Below are 15,868 nucleotides of genomic sequence, written 5' to 3'. Positions count from 1 at the left end.
ACCAGCCTGGGCAACATAGTGAGACCCTGTCTCTATTGAAGGTGTATATATAAAAGAAAAAGAAAAAAAGGAGAGAGGATATGTCAGGGTTTTAGGTGAAGAACTGGTCATCTCTGTCCCTTCTTGGCAATCAAAGCTTCCTGGTCTATGAGAGCTTATATTTTGGGGAACCAAGGAATTCGAATAAAGGGAATGACCACCTTACCTGGGAAGACATATCACAAAGGTCATGTGTGTGTCAGGCTCAGCAGGGATGGGAGGGTGGGAACACAGATGGATTTTGGGGAGCACGTCTGGGATTAGAACAGAGCAGGGATAGAGCCCCAAGAGCAACCCTGCGGGATGTCATTTATGATGTGGATGTTATCCTGTGGCTAGTTAGATTGCGGATAGATTCATCACGTTTTGCAGATGAGTAAACTGAGGCTAGATGTGCAGGGACTTCCCCCTGGGATACACAGTTAGTCAGAGTCAGACCCAGGCTGGGTATCAGCTCCAGGGTCTTGGTACTGGGGTGCCACAAGGGATCCAAGCCTGGGAGGGCCTTTAGCTGCCTCCTGAGCTCTTGTTGGCTGTTCCACGAGGCCTGGCGTCTCTGCTGGGAGCTGGCTCAGCAGCTCAGCGACTCGGTGCACATCCACACAGCACTGGCTGCTGCAGTGCCACCGCCCAGCAGCCTCCTGTGCCCGTGATGGTTGTCAGCCTGGAGCCCAGGAGGCCCCCCTGAGCCTGGTGCTGCTTTGGCTGCTAAGGCCCTGGTGGATCAGTGACCGCCGTCCCCATAGCAACCCGAGTGTCAAGCTGTCTCTGGGTAAAAGTCATCCCCTGGGGACTTGGGGGCATCAGAGCTGAGATGTATAGAGCACCCAGCTCACAGCCCCAAGCTGCTGAAAACAGCACATGCCACCAGCAGGTCTTGCTTTGTCTGGGAGGAGGCCCAGTCCAGGTTGGTACCTAAGTTGTGTCCCCTTCAGAAATGCTTCCCTTTGGAGGAGCGTCTGGGTCCTGTTTTTCCAGGTAGCTTTTCCCTAGAGCTGGTGGTTTAGCCACTGCTGTTTTGGATAGCCAGGTAGCAGATGCTAGTTGGTATTAATAGCAAGATTAATGAGCTCATGGGAGGAGGAAAAGGTACCACAACCAAAAACCATATGGTCAGAGAAGGGGATGAGACACAGAGTGGGCGTTGTCCTGGACACTTGGGAGCATGTGGTCGCATTCCCTCTCAGCCTGGTCTGCCATGTGTGTCAAGGATGGGCCCTGGGCTTGCCAGGTGGCATTCCCTGGACAGCTGTGAAGCACTTAGCCAAAGTTAGCTCCCTCTGCTGATGGTGACTCACAAAGGGAGCTCCCCGCATCAGCCCTGAGAATTTGCAGACCCTGAAGATTTCAGGTTACATTTCTGAGTTTTCACACCCCACATTTTTACCCTCTTTAGGAAGGAGTAAGGCTCCTGAGGAGTTCAGGAGGCCTCCAGATACCTGACCCCAGAATGTCTGACACTGTCCGGGGAAGTTCTGGCCAGCAAGGAAGGGGGGTGGTGAGGATTTCAGTAGTGGTCTTGCAGGATGGTGTGGCAGAAGCTCCCTGTCCCCAAGGCACATGGTTGTGGGGAGCTGGGCCTGGGAGAATCCTGATTCTTTTTTTTTTTTTTTTTTTTTTTTTTTGAGAGATGAAGTCTTGCTCTGTTGCTCATGCCAGAATGCAGAATGCAGTGGCACGATCTCGGCTCACTGCAACCTCCGCCTCCCAGGTTCAAGTGACTCTCCTGCGTCAGCTTCCCAAGTAGCTGGTACTACAGGCTTATACCACCATGCCCAGCTAACTTTTTTTTTTTTTTTTTTTTTTTTTGAGACGGAGTCTCGCTCTGTCACCCAGGCTGGAGTGCAGTGACCAGATCTCAGCTCACTGCAAGCTCCGCCTCCCGGGTTCCCGCCATTCTCCTGCCTCAGCCTCCCGAGTAGCTGGGACTGCAGGCGCCCGCCACCTCGCCCGGCTAGTTTTTTGTATTTTTTAGTAGAGACGGGGTTTCACCGGGTTAGCCAGGATGGTCTCGATCTCCTGACCTCGTGATCCGCCCGTCTCAGCCTCCCAAAGTGCTGGGATTACAGGCTTGAGCCACCGTGCCCGGCCTAACTTTTGTATTTTTTTAGTGGAGACGGGGTTTCATCATGTTGGCCAGGCTGGTCTTGAACTCCTGACCTCAGGTGATCCACCTGCCTCGGCCTCTTAAAGTGCTGGGATTACAGGCGTGAGCCACCGCACCCGGCCTAGAATCCTAGTTCTCAGTTGGGTGATGCAGGAATGGCCATCTGTGACTGAAGTCCCCCTTTTTCTCCAGGGACATTGTACAGGGCTGTGCCCTGCCTGATCTACGGAGCCTGCAGGGCCTGCGGCCTTTGGGAATTTAGCCAGGCTTTTTTGTGCCCTCAATTTTGGAGGAAGGACTTGTGCTCGGGTCTGTTTTCTTTCTCCTTGGCCACCTCTGAGCACCTGTGCTGAGTTGGACTTTGCAGGATCCTGGATCTGGAGAAGTTCTGCAGGGTAGGAGGTCAGCTTGTCCCTCCCACACCTGGATGCTTTGGTGAAATGAAGGCAGGACCGAGCCCTCCTCTTGGCTGTGAAAGCAGACCCCACCATGTTGGATAGTCCAGGGAGGCACAGTGAAGGTGGAAACAGGGTCCACAGATCAGGGTCACAGGCCTTTGTCTACTACATTTCACCCACGTGGCCTGGGAATGGCTTGTTTCCAAGTTTGCAAATTAGGAGCTAGTGCAGCACTAGGCTCCGCCAAGATTTCCCCAACCAGGTCTGTGAAATGCCCTTGCTCCGTGGATTGGCCTTGGGGCTTTAGCATCTCCATGTTCCTCTTTTTCATCCACTATTGCTGACCCAGCTATAATCCTGCAGGGCCAATAGGAGCCTGCCCTGGCAGTTCAGGAAATGCATCGAGCTGCCCAGTATATTCAGGAAAGGACCTTTGAAGGACTTCAGCTTAAGAGTCTCAAATAGCAAGAGTGATTCTCAGCAGACTTTGGGAGTTGTCAGAGGCCCCCAGGAGGCTTTCTCCAAAAGCCTGAGTGAGCCAGGCCAGGCCTAGGGTGAGTGTTGGCGGGAGCAGAGCTGGTTCCAGCATGCTGGTGGGAGTTCGTCCTGAGCTCCCATTGTCTCTCTCCCACCCCCGGTTAGGGGCCAGCTTCCCTTTTCTAAGCTCCTGCATATTTGTCATTTTTTCTCCCCAGTCAATTGACTGGGCTCCACTAAAGGGGCAAAGCTGGCATTGAGCATGGGATGGGAGGGCCTGCTGGATGCCCTGCCCTGGTTTGGAAAGCTACGCCCTTCCCAGTGTCCTGGCCCTGGTTTCCAGGGCAGGTGAGCCAGGAGACTAGTGAAGTGTCTGGCAGGGCAGTAGGCAGAGATAGGGAGCAGGGCTCCGGGGAGATAGGAAGTGGGGACCAGGTAGGGGCAGGGGGCCAGGGCCAGGGCTCTTAGGTTGACACTCTGCGTTCCATGTTGAATTATCTCCAAGGTGTCCCTGGGCTGCTTTGGTGGTGTTTTTAAGCCCTGGTTCGTAGTTCCATTCTGATGGAACTAAGACGCTAGGAGGCCAGATGAGCCTTAGTGCTCTGGGTAACTGGAGAGGTCCGTGGTTTCCTTTCTCCTTCTAGGGTGAAGTCATGGGCTTTGGAGTCTGGATCTGGGTCTTCTCTCTGCCTCTGATTCACTGAGTTGCTTTGTCTCTCTGAGTTTCAGGTTCCTCATCTATAAAGATTTATCCTGTGTCCCAGGTACTTGCCCAGATACTGTAACTATGTCAGTGAACAAAACCAAGTCCCTGATCACATGAGGTGTACGTGCCAGTGGAGAAAGGAAGGTCAGCTCAATATAGAGCTCTGTGAATAGCACTGAGGGTGCCAAAGACCTCATTCACCTGAGGGATTGAGACACAAGGGTCATTTTAGAAGTTGTGTTCAGGGAGGGCCTCTATGAAGTGCAAGAACCATGAGATAAACTTGGAGAAGAGCATCAAGGCAACGAAGCGGCAGGTGCAAAGGCCCTGGGGTGCAAGGACTTGTGGTTGAAGTACAGCCAGGGGCCCATGTAGCTGGCGCAGCGAGTGTTGAGAGCTGTGTTGTAAAGGGAGGTGAAGTGGCCATCAGAGACCAGTGTGTGTGGGTCCTGCAGGCCACAGTGAGGAGATGGGCATTGGCCTTGAGTATGATGAGCAGTCTTGCAGTAGAAGCTTCTGGAGGGTTTTGAGCAAAGGCATGGTAGGAGCTGACTTAGGTTTCTAACAACTTCTCCCTGGCTGTTATGTGGAGACTGGACCATCAGGGACTAGCGAGAGGAGGTCAAGGCAAGCGGGGATTCAGGAGTCCACCCACCCCGGACCAGGGGGTGGTGGCAGAAGTGATGATGTACTCAGCATCTGCCTTGTAAGTAGAGAAGGGGAGTCAATGGGATTTGCTGATGCATTGTGTGTGGAGTGTATGTGACAGAGGAATTGGGAAGACCCCAGGACTTCTGACCTGAGCAACAGGAAGGTGGAGGTGCCGTCAGCTGAGATGGGAGAGACTGTGGAGCAGGCTTGGCAGCTGCACCACCTGACACTCCCACCAGCAATGGATGAGGGTTCCAGTTGCTCCACAACCTGGCCAACACTTGTTCTCAGCTGTCTTTTTGATTCTAGTAGATGTGAAATGGTTTATCATTATGGTTTTGGGTTTTTGTTGTTGTTGTTTTTGAGACGGAATCTTGGTCTGTTGCCCAGACTAGAGTGCAGTGGCGTGCTCTCAGCTCACTGTGACCTCCACCTCCCGGGTTCAAGAGATTCTCCTGCCTCATCTCCTGAGTAGCAGGGACTACAGGAGCGCACCACCATATCTGGCTAATTTTTGTATTTTTAGTAGAGACGGGGTTTCACCATGTTGGATAGGCTGGTCTCAAACTCCTGACCTCAGGTGATCTACCTGCCCTGGCCTCCCAAAGTGCAGAGATTACAGGCGTGAGCCACTGTGCCTGGCTTTTTTTTTTTTTTTTTTTTTTTTTTTTTTGAGACAGAGTCTCACTCTGTCACCCAGGCTGGAGTGCAGTGGCGTAATCTTGGCTCACTGCAACCTCCACCTCTTGGGTTCAAGCAATTCTTCTGTCTCTGCCTCTTAAGTAGCTGGAATTATAGCCACATGCCACTACGCCTGGCCAATTTTTGTATTTTCAGTAGAGACGCGGTTTCATGATGTTGGCCAGGCTGGTCTCAAACTCCTGACCTCAGGTGATCCAACCACCTTGGCCTCCCAAAGTGCTGGGATTACAGGCGTGAGCCACTGTGCCCGGCCTTGTTTTTTTTTTTTTTGAGACGGAGTCTCGCTCTGCCGCCCAGGCTGGAGTGCAGTGGCCGGATCTCAGCTCACTGCAAGCTCCGCCTCCCGGGTTCACACCATTCTCCTGCCTCAGCCTCCCGAGTAGTTGGGACTACAGGCGCCTGCCACCGTGCCCGGCTAGTTTTTTGTATTTTTTAGTAGAGACGGGGTTTCACCGTGTTAGCCAGGATGGTCTCGATCTCCTGACCTCGTGATCCGCCCGTCTCGGCCTCCCAAAGTGCTGGGATTACAGGCTTGAGCCACCGTGCCCGGCCTTGTTTTTTGTTTTGAGATGGAGACTCACTCTGTTGCCCAGGTTGGAGTGCAGTGATATAATCTTGGCTCACTGCAACCTTAACCTTCTGGGTTCAAGCAATTCTCCTGCCTCAGCCTCCCGAGTAGCTGGGATTACAGGAGCACTCCACCATGCCTAGCTAATTTTTGTATTTTTGGTAGAGATGGGGTTTCGCCATGTTGGTCAAGCTGGCCTCAAACTCCTGTCCTCAAGTGATCTGCCCATCTCAGCCTCCCAAAGTGCTGGGATTACAGGTGTGGGCCATCATGCCTGGCCTTGTTGTGGTTTTGCTTTGCATTTCCGTAATGACAGATGATGTTGAGCATCTTTTCATGTATTTATTGGCCATTTATATACCTTCTTTGGAGAAATGTCTGTTGAAGTCTTTGCGGTTTTTTTTTTTTTTTTTAGACGGAGTCTCACTCCGTCGCCCAGGCTGGAGTGCAATGGTGCAATCTCGGCTCACTACAAGCTGTACCTCCCAGGTTCACGCCATTCTCCTGCCTCAGCCTCGCGAGTAGCTGGGACTACAGGCACCCGCCACCACGCCTGGCTAATTTTTTGTATTTTTAGTAGAGATGGGGTTTCACCGTGTTAGCCAGGATGGTCTCGATATCCTGACCTCATGATCTGCCCATCTCGGGCTGGGATTACGGGCGTGAGCCACCATGCCCGGCCACCCATTTTTTAATATTGGGGTTTTTGAGAGTTTTGTTTGTTTGTTTGTTTGTTTGTTTTTTGAGATAGCGTCTCACTCTGTCGCCCAGGCTGGAGTGCAGCGGCGTGATCTTGGCTCACCGCAACCTCTGCCTCCCAGGTTCAAGTGATTCTCCTGCCTCAGCCTCCTGAGTAGCTGGCACTACAGGTTTGTGCCACCACACCCTGCTAATTTTTTATTTTTAGTAGAGACAGAGTTTCACTATGTTGGCCAGGCTGGTCTCAAACTCCTGACCTCAGGTGTTCCACCCACCTCGGCCTCCCAAAGTGCTGGAATTACAGTCGCGAGCCACCGAACCCGGACTGTTATTGAGTTTTTAAGAGTTCTTTATGGACTGGGCATGGTGGCTCACGCCTATAATCCCAACACATTGGGAGGCCAAGGTGGGTGGATCACCTGAGGTCAGGAGTTCGAGACCAGCCTGGCCAACATGGTGAAACCGCATCTCTATTAAAAATAAAAAAATTATCCAGGCATGGTGGTGGGCGCCTGTAATCCCAGGTACTCTGGAGGCTGAGGCAGGAGAATTGCTTAAACACAGGAGGCAGAGGTTGCGGTGAGCTGAGATCGCGCTACTGCCCTCCAGCCTGGGCAACAGAACAAGACTCCCTCTAAAAAAAAAAAAAAAAAAAAAAAAAGTTTTTTTTTTGATGTATTTTGGGTAACAGTCCCTTACCAGATATGTGATTTGTCAATATTTTCTTTCATTCTGTGTGTTGTCTTTTCACTTTCTCGATGATGTCTTTTGAAACAGAAAAGTTTTTAATCTTGATAAAGTTCGATTTATTTTTTTCTTCTGTTGCTTGTGCTTTAGCTATCATATCTAAGAAACCATCTCCTGCCAGGTGTGGAGGCTCATGCTTGTAATCCCAGTACTTTACATGGCAGAGGCAAGAGGATGGCTTGAGCCCAGGAGTTCAAGACCAGCCTGGGCAACACAGGAAGACACCTCATCTGTCAAAACAATTTTTTCTTTTTTCTTTTTTTTTTTTTGAGACAGAGTCTCGCTCTGTCGCCCAGACTAGAATGCAGTGGTGCGATCTCAGCTCACTGCAACCTCCAGCTCCTGGGTTCAAACAATTCTCATGCCTCAGCTTCCCAAGTAGCTGGGACTACAGGCATGCACCACCACACCCAGCTAATTTTTTTTGTATTTTTAGTAGAGATGGAGTTTCACCATGTTGACCAGGCTGGTCTCAAACTCCTGACCTCAAGTGATCTGCCCACCTCGGCCAAAAAAAATTAATTAGCTGGGTGTAGCAGTGTGCGCTTGTGGTCCCAGCTACTCAGGAGGCTGAGGTGAGAGAATCGATTGGGTCCAGAAGGTCAAGGCTGCACAGTGAGTGCTGATTGTACCACTGCACTCTAGCCTGGGTGACAGACCAAGACCCTGTCCAAAAAAAAAATAAAAGCATTTCCTAACCCAAGGTCGTGAAAATTTGTTTCTATATTTTCTTCCAAGATTTTTCTAACTTTATCTCTTATATATAGGTCATTTATCCATTTCAGGTTAATTTTTGTAGATGCTGCAAGGTAAGAGTCGAGTTTCATCCTGTGCATGTGAATATCCAGTTGTCCCAGCACCCATTAGTTCAGTTCTTCCCCACTGAATTGTCTTGGCACCCTTGTCAAAAATCAACTGGCCATAGTCGGAAGGTTTATTTCTGAACGCTCATTTTTGTTCCACTGATCTATGTCTGTCCTTATGCCAGTACCACCCAGTCTCATTGACGTTGCCTTTGTAGTAAGTTTTGAAATCGGGAAGTGTGAGTCAACTTGTTCTTCTTTTTCAAGGTGGTGTTGGATATTCTGGGTCCCTTGCCTTTCCATATGAATGTTAGGATCAACTTGTCAATTTCTACAAAAAAGGCAGTTTTTAAAAACTCCCCAAGAAAGGGATTTTGATAGGGATCATGTATTGAATTTTATTCAGTAATGTTGTGTACTGTTCAAAGCACAAAAATTTGCACTTTGTTAAATTTGTTCCTGTTTTATTATTATTAATGCAATTATAAGTGGAATCATTTTCTTAATTTTACTTTCAGATTGTTCATTGCTAGTGTATAAAAATACAATTGATTTTTGTAGATTGACCTTGTATCCTATACCTTTAACTTGTTTATTAGTTCTAATAGTTTTTTAGTGGGCCAGGTGCAGTGGCTCAAGCCTGTAATCCCAGCACTTTGGGAGGCCAAGGTGGGTGGATCACTTGAGCTCAGGAGCTCGAGACCAACCTGGACAACATGGCAAAACCCCATCTCTACAAAAAATATAAAAATTAGCCAGATGTGGTGTGGTGGCATGCGCTTATAGTCCCAGCTACTCGGGAGGTTGAAGTGGGAGGATTGCTTGAGCCTGGGAGGCGGAGATTGCAGGGAGCCAAGATTATGCCACTGTACTCTGGCCTGGGTGACAGAGTGAGACCCTGTCTCAAAAAAAAAAAAAATTTTTTTGTAGTGGATTCCTTATGATTTTCTATATATAAGATCATGTCATCTACAAATAGAGATAGTTTTACTTCTTCCTTTCCAATCTGGATGGCTTTTATCTTTTTTTCTTAGCTTTCCTAACCTGGAATGAACCTTCAAGACAATATTGAATAAGAACGGTGAAAGCGGACATCCTTTTCTTGTTCATAATCTTGGTAGGGGAGAGCTTTCACCACAAATATGATAAGAGCTGTGGGATTTTCATAGATGACCTTTATCAGATTGAATATATTCTCTTCTATTCTAGTTTGTTGAGTGGTTTTTTGTTTTGTTTTGTTTTGTTTTTTCAGACAGAGTTTCGCTCTTGTTGCCCAGACTGGAGTACAATGGCGCGATCTCCTCTCACTGCAACCTCCGCCTCCCAGATTCAAGCAATTCTCCTGCCTCAGCCTTCCTGAGTAGCTGGGATTATAGGCATGCGCCACCATGCCTGGCTAATTTTGTATTTTTAGTAGAGATGGGGTTTCACCATGTTGGTCAGGCTGGTCTCAAACTCTCGACCTCAGGTGATCCGCCCACCTCTGCCTCCCAAAGTGCTGGGATTACAGGCATGAGCCACCACACCCAGCCTTGAGTGGTTTTATTATGTTGGATTTCATCAGCTGCTTTTCCTGTATGGTTTTTGTCCTTTATTCTATTGATACAGTGTTTTACAGTCATTGATTTTCAGATGTTAAACCAACCTTGCATTCCTGGGATAAATCTCACCTGGTCAGGGTATAGAATCCTTTTTATATGTTGTTGTATTCAGTTTGCTAGCATTTTGTTGGGCATGTTTGCATCTATATTCATGTGAGATACTCATCTGTAGTTCTGTTTTCTTCTGACACTGTCATCGGGTTTTGGCTATCCTTATCTTTTAATGTGTTAGAGTGTGGAACAGGAGAGACAGATCAACCTCTCCCCTCCTACGCTCACCTGCATCTAGTGGGAAGGGACAAATAGAAGTTCTGAGCTCAAGTTCAGACAGTGTCAGCAGAGGTACCAAGAGGGAAGACAGAGCTTCATCTGTAAAACAGGATAGGAAACCCAGCTGGCAGCCTGGAGGCAGTGGGCTGGCCTGCTGCCTTCTTTGCTGTACATCTAGACAGTGAGAATACCTGAGGGAGCTGCCATATGCTGGCCTTCACAGGAAAGACTGTAGGACTCGACCTCTGAGGTCCCTCCTGGCTCTAAAACTCCAGCTCTGAGGGATGGAGTCATGATCATAATGTAACAGCTCACCCTCCCTATTCACTTACTGGCCCAAATTTCATAGAGAAGAGGAAAGGGGGACCAGTGTCCTCAGCTAGAAGCCTGTCAGGTTCATGGCCAGACCTTATTGAATGACAAATACCTGGCCGACCAGTGACAAGGATAGGTCAGAGAATGCTCTGGAAGAACTGAGAGCCTGCCTTCTTTTTGGTCCCAAAGGAAAGCAGATCCTTGTGGTAGAGCCTGGAAAACATCCTTAAGGAACAGAAGAGAGCGCAGACAGGCCGCAGCTCTGCAGGCCTTTTCCTCTCTGCAGGGCTCGAGCAGCACAGTGGGAGGCTCTATAAATGCCGCCAGGGAAGAGGGTGGCAGCTGGCAGTGTGGGAAGGGTAGGACTCTTGCAAATCCTTTACTTCAATTGTCTTGTTAAATAGCCATCAGAGTCCCTGTGTGACCTGGAGAAGATTACTTCCTTCCCACCCTCAGAGCACAGGACAGGCACACACACTGGGAAGGCTGTGGAGTCAGGAGTCCTGGTCCCTAGGTCTGGGCTCCTCCGAGGAGCTAATGGCCCATTCCCTCTATAGACGCACCATTCCCTCCTGGGGCATCCCGTGCTACTTTTGCACCTGCAGCTCACTAAGAGGCCCAAGGTCCCTGAGCGAAAGCCCACGAGGCAGGCAGGGAGAGGAGCGAGCGGGCTGCCACCATCACTGCCACTAAGGCATCTTCTGCTGACAACTCCCCTTTCACAGACTTCTGCCAGCCCCCTTTTGATTAGCAAGCTGGGCAAGCAGCACTCAGGAAAAGTCGGCATCTGTTAGGTAACCAACTCAGCTGCCATGCAGGGGATGATGTAATCTTGGATTCTGTGGTTGCTAGGAAAATTCTGCCTGCAGTGATATTGCGTGGTCCTAGGGCTCAGGCGAAAACAGAATGTTCCCGAGAAGACAGGGGAAGGATTCACAGGGCTTCCCAAATGAGGGAGCCCCATCCCAGGAAGCCAGACGACTCGTGCCCTCTTCTAGATGCTGATTTCCCTTCTGAGCAATGGAGGTTGTGCTGGTAAAGCCAGAACCCCATGAAGGCAGGCTGGCGGTGGGAGGTGACAAGGCTCATTCCCTTAGCAGCACCTTGGTGCTCTAGTGCCAGGTAGAAGGTGTGTCTTGTCATTGCATCTTTGTATTTGGGCCCTCCGTCTCTGGCCTCCCGACGACTGGGTGTGTCCTCCCTCTCTTGGTAGAGCAGTTGGAAGGAGGTCATCACATGCCGGCTGTGGGGGAGACCTGGCTCACTGAGTGGGGGCCAGCTCACTCTGCCACTCCATTTCACACGCCAGGAGCCTCACTTCACACCCCCCACACTGGCCCACCCTCGGTGGCCTTTCCTGTCTCTCCTGTTCCGATCCACCCCCTCCCAGCGAGAACGCCTGCAGTAGTACAGACAAGATGTCAGAAAGACCACGGGCAGCCAGACTGGTACTTTTTGGGGCAAAGTGAAGATCTGCCCTTTTACAAAGGGGGCGAGAGTAGCAGGACCAGATCAGGGAGTCAGGGTGGGACCCTGCAGGTCACCTTCTGGCCCACAGCCCCTCCCCAGCCATATCAGCCCCTTCCTCCCCAGGCAGTTGTGAGAGTCGGCAGCGGGTCAGCATTTCGAGCTTTGCCTCCTGCCACTGCCTATCCTGGCTGCTCATCAGAACCTGTCCTCTGGAAAACAAAACAAAAGAAGTGATTTCACAAGTGCCTGGGCCAGAATCTCAAATTCAGGATTAAGAAAAAGAAAGATGGCCGGGTGTGGTGGCTCACGCCTGTAATCCCTGCACTTTGGGAAGCCGAGGTGGGTGGATCATGAGGTCATGAGATCGAGACCATCCTGGCTAACACGGTGAAACCCCGTCTCTACTAAAACTACAAAAAAAATGTAGTCCCAGCTACTCGGGAGGCTGAGGCAGGAGAATGGCGTGAACCTGGGAGGCAGAGCTTGCAGTGAGCCGAGATTGCGCCACTGCACTCCAGCCTGGGCGACAGAGCAAGACTCCGTCTCAAAAAAAAAAAAAAGAAAAGGAGGAAGAAGAAAGATTGGGAGGGCACAGTGACTCACGCCTATAATCCCAGCACTTTGGGAGGCCAAGGTGGGTGGATCATAGGTCAGGAGTTTTGAGAACAGCCTGACCAACATGGTGAAACCCTGTCTCTACTAAAAATACAAAAAAATTAGCCAGGTGTGGTGGCCCGTGCCTGTAATCCCAGCTGCTCAGGAGGCTGAGGCAGGAGAATCGCTTGAACCCGGGAGGCAGAGGTTGCAGTGAGCCGAGATTACGCCACTGCACTCCAGCCTGGGCGACAGAGCGAGACTCCATTTCAAAAAAAAAAAGAAAAAGAAAAAGAAGGATTGTGGGCATATCTGTCTCAGTCAGAGCCAGGTGGACAGGAGGCTGGACATGGGCCCGACCATGCTCCCTGGAAGAAGTGCTGGGTTTGGGTGAAGGCGAAGCTGCTGCAAAGACGAATGGCTATTTAAAACTACAGTGAGCCAGACCCTCTGAAGGCATCAAGACGTGAGTCTTGAGAAGAAAGAGGGAGGTTCCCAGGGGCCACCCCGCCTCCAGCTTTGGTAACTCAGGAGCAAGGGCTGTGAGCAGAGCTGAGCCCTGCTCCAGGTCACCTGGGGCCTCATCATGGCTCACCTGTCAGCTGTGTAGCCTTGAGCAAGCCTCTGAGTCTCACCCTGGCAGCCCTGCCTTGTAGCCCTACAGCAGGGTTGCAGGCCTTGTCCCCAGCCAGGCTTCAGGGAAGCCCAGAGGGGAGGAAGACTTCCTCGGACGCACTTTGTCCTCGGAAAGTGCCGCGATCCTGGTGGACGGGAGCTCCAGCTTGGCCACAGCCTCCTTGCTTGTCCTGCTCATAAGCCAATGCTGGAAGCCCCATCAGCGATCCTTGTCCCCTTATCTGCAGGTGCAGAGGACGTGGTGATGGCATTTTCCAGGTCGGAGACAGAAGACCGAAGGCAGTAGCTGCAAAGCCCTTGGAACACCCTGGATGCTGTTGAGGGCCAAGAGATCTGTGTGGCTCCTGGGCCGGCTGAGTGGCAGCAGACCCCCTTGCCCCACCTCCCACTTCCCCTACCCAACCCTGCCCTGCCCCATCCCACCTCACAGCTACTCAGTGGGGCTGGCATCAAGGGAGACACCAGTGGTGCGTTTATGATTGGCTTAAAGGGATGGACTTGTGATTGGCTGCAGGAAGAAACTTTTTTATTTTTTAAATCTTGACCAACAGAAACCTTTTATTTTTATTTCTGACTCTTATTTTTTAAAAAATTTGCGCCTCGGTATCTGGCTTCCCTGGAAGCTCTCCGAGCTCTGGTGCTTTAGTTAGGTTATTTTTTAGAAATGTGAAGAGGTCTGATTGGCTGCTTAAACTGGAAAGGGACTGTGATTGGCTGGTTAATGGGAAACGGTTTTTTCTTTGATTGGCTGCAGGTGTTCTGCTGATATCAACGGCTTCCCTATTTTGAATGCAGAAAACAGGGTCTGGGACATTAGTCGTTATATTTGACTTGAAAAGAAACCAAGTGCGCTTTGCAATATTTATTACACAAAGAACTTGCTGCTGCCTTCACATTTGGGGTTTGTGTTTGATTGGCTTTCGGTGCGTGTGTTTGGTTTCCCATTGGTTCACCCGTGACTCCTGTTGCCATGGATTCACCCCCCTCTGCTGCCGGCTCTGGGCCTGAGGGTCCACCTGGAGAGTACATTTGCTTTAATGAGTGCACCTGCCTCCACCAGCAAGGTGATCCCAAGGACCCTGAGCAGCTGGAAAGTTGGGCCCCCGAGGAGCTTTGTGTCGTCTTGAACCCAACAGCCCAGAGCCTAGAGGTAACCGTTAGTCGGGGTTTACGTGCATTGCCTGCATGAGCTGGCAACCAGCCAGCGTCCCTTGGTGAGAAAGGGATTGCCGAGACACCGTCCAGGCCCCGCCAGCCGGGCCGGGCCCAGCAGAGGTGCACTACCCAGCTCTGCCCTCTTGGCCATCCCTCTGTGTACCACTTCCTGAGGCCTCATTCTGGGGGTTCTCTTGGAAAGGGGAGGAGCTTCTCCCAGTGTGAGACCCCAAAAGGCTCTGGAGGTCATCTAGCAGAGGTCTCTGCTTGGGAGCCCAGAACCCATGTAAAAGCCCCAGCTTGGCTCACAAGGCCCAGGAGACCTCCAGCTCTAAACACCAACCCCTGACCTACCCCAGCCAGGCTCCCACCTGTCTGCTGCCAGCGCAGTACGTCCTGGCCAGCACTGGAGTTCTCTCATTGGAGGCCCGTGCCCTCCACTCCACTGCCTTTGGAAGGGTCTCTCTCCACGTCAGCCTGGAAGGGACAGTGTCATTTGTTTATGAAGTGCCACTGGGACATCTGGCTGGGCCTTCACCAAGCAAGTCCCTTCGACCGACCCTTAAGCCAAACTCAGGCCCAGAATTGGCAAACTCAGTTCAAAATGGCAGTCCTGGAGGTGGGGGGTGAGGGGCAGGTCTAGTGTTCCTGCAGGAACCCTAAGTCCTCCCACCTGCCACCGCCTTCCCTGGGAGGGGGGTGGTCCTCCTAGCTCCCTGGATCACTGGCAGGTGTGGGATCTGGGGAGAGGGGTTGGAGAAAGATGCAGTCCTCAGGAAGGGGGCCGCCACCCTCCCCTACGCTGGTAGATGCTGAGGCCCCTAGGTGCCCAGAGCCAGGGGCACCGTCTCAGAACCAAATCTTTCCCCTTTCTTGGGGCTTGGGGCTCGGGCCATAGGGGCTCCTGAGTGTCATGAAGTGCACAGGAACCAAATGACTGAGCCCTGGAGAGCCCCATGGTCAGTGGGTGGTTCACGCTGTGCTCTGGCACCATCAGCCTGTCCCAGATCGAGCTTCAGGCTAAGACCCTGTGTCCTCCACCATGCACTCACCCCTAGCCCTGGTTAGCTGACAGTCAGCTGTGGGGAACACAGCTACAACCCTACCCTGGCAGGGACCTGAGAGCATCTTCTCAGGAGGGGCAGCGCATGTGTGCATGTGCTGTGCGAGTGAGCACACCCGTGTTCTCACTCAGATATACACGTGCACACACACGCACTCTCCCAGCTCAGTGGCCTGGAGGTCTGACTGAGGCCCTGGGGAAAGGTGAGTTCTTTCATCTCCCTCCTCCAGGTCGTCGTGCCTGGAGTCAGGTGTCAAGGCCACACTGCTGGCTGCCCCCTTTTTGTACCTGTAGCTCCTATAAAGGGCCCACACCTGGTGGATACCTGGTTGAGTGTGTGGTCTCTGCCCCAGCCTGTCCTTGTCACGATCACAGGCCTTGCTTTTGTAACGACGACGACCCCGGCCTGTCTCATCTTCTGAAGAGGAAAAGTCAAAGTGTTGCTGTGGCTTCATATTTCAACTAAAAATATATCTGTTGGAGAAAGAAATTAACAATAAAGAATTTTCATAGGTTGGTGTGTGAGCTGAGCTGGTTTCTCCCTCGGAATCAGGCGCTCTGACTGATTTCCCTACATCACGTGGGCTCTGCTGCTGCGGGGCCCCTCCTTCCCAGGGAGGCACAGCCAGGAAGGACAACACCAAGTTTGAGAAGTGTCTGTGACCTGAGTTGAGCTCAGGGTTTGGAAGAATTTCTAGATGTACCCAGCCCAGCTCGAGGGTCCTTAGGAAGGTTGAACCTCCTTTTTGACCTGGAGATTTTAAACATCATTCCAGATTCAACTGAGATCAGTAAACTTCAGAGGCAACCTCATCCTTCCACACCTATGAAAAGACACTAAACACTCCATAAGGGTGTGGGGATCCC

At 51.2% G+C, this 15,868-nt stretch overlaps 1 protein-coding gene across 5 annotated transcripts in view; it reads left to right on the top strand.

Moving 5' to 3' along the window:
* CTNNBIP1 (catenin beta interacting protein 1) overlaps nucleotides 1-15,517 on the top strand; it is a 668,528-nt gene extending 653,011 nt beyond the window's left edge. For 3 of the 5 annotated variants that reach the window (XM_050789296.1, XM_050789292.1, XM_050789268.1), the window contains one exon: nucleotides 13,011-15,517. In XM_050789296.1, coding sequence (XP_050645253.1) covers nucleotides 13,011-13,069 — 59 coding nt within the window. In that variant the 3' untranslated portion in view covers nucleotides 13,070-15,517. The remainder of the gene's footprint in view (nucleotides 1-13,010) is intronic. The other 2 variants (XR_007725297.1, XM_050789284.1) reach the window with 2 other exon arrangements.
* The last annotated feature ends 351 nt before the right edge of the window (nucleotides 15,518-15,868 follow it).

The sequence above is a fragment of the Macaca thibetana genome, chromosome 1 (assembly GCF_024542745.1).
Source record: "Macaca thibetana thibetana isolate TM-01 chromosome 1, ASM2454274v1, whole genome shotgun sequence".
Classification (NCBI taxonomy): Eukaryota; Metazoa; Chordata; class Mammalia; order Primates; family Cercopithecidae; genus Macaca; species Macaca thibetana.
The sequence above is the reverse complement of the archived record's forward strand: the minus strand, read 5'-3'. Positions and strand labels throughout refer to the sequence as shown.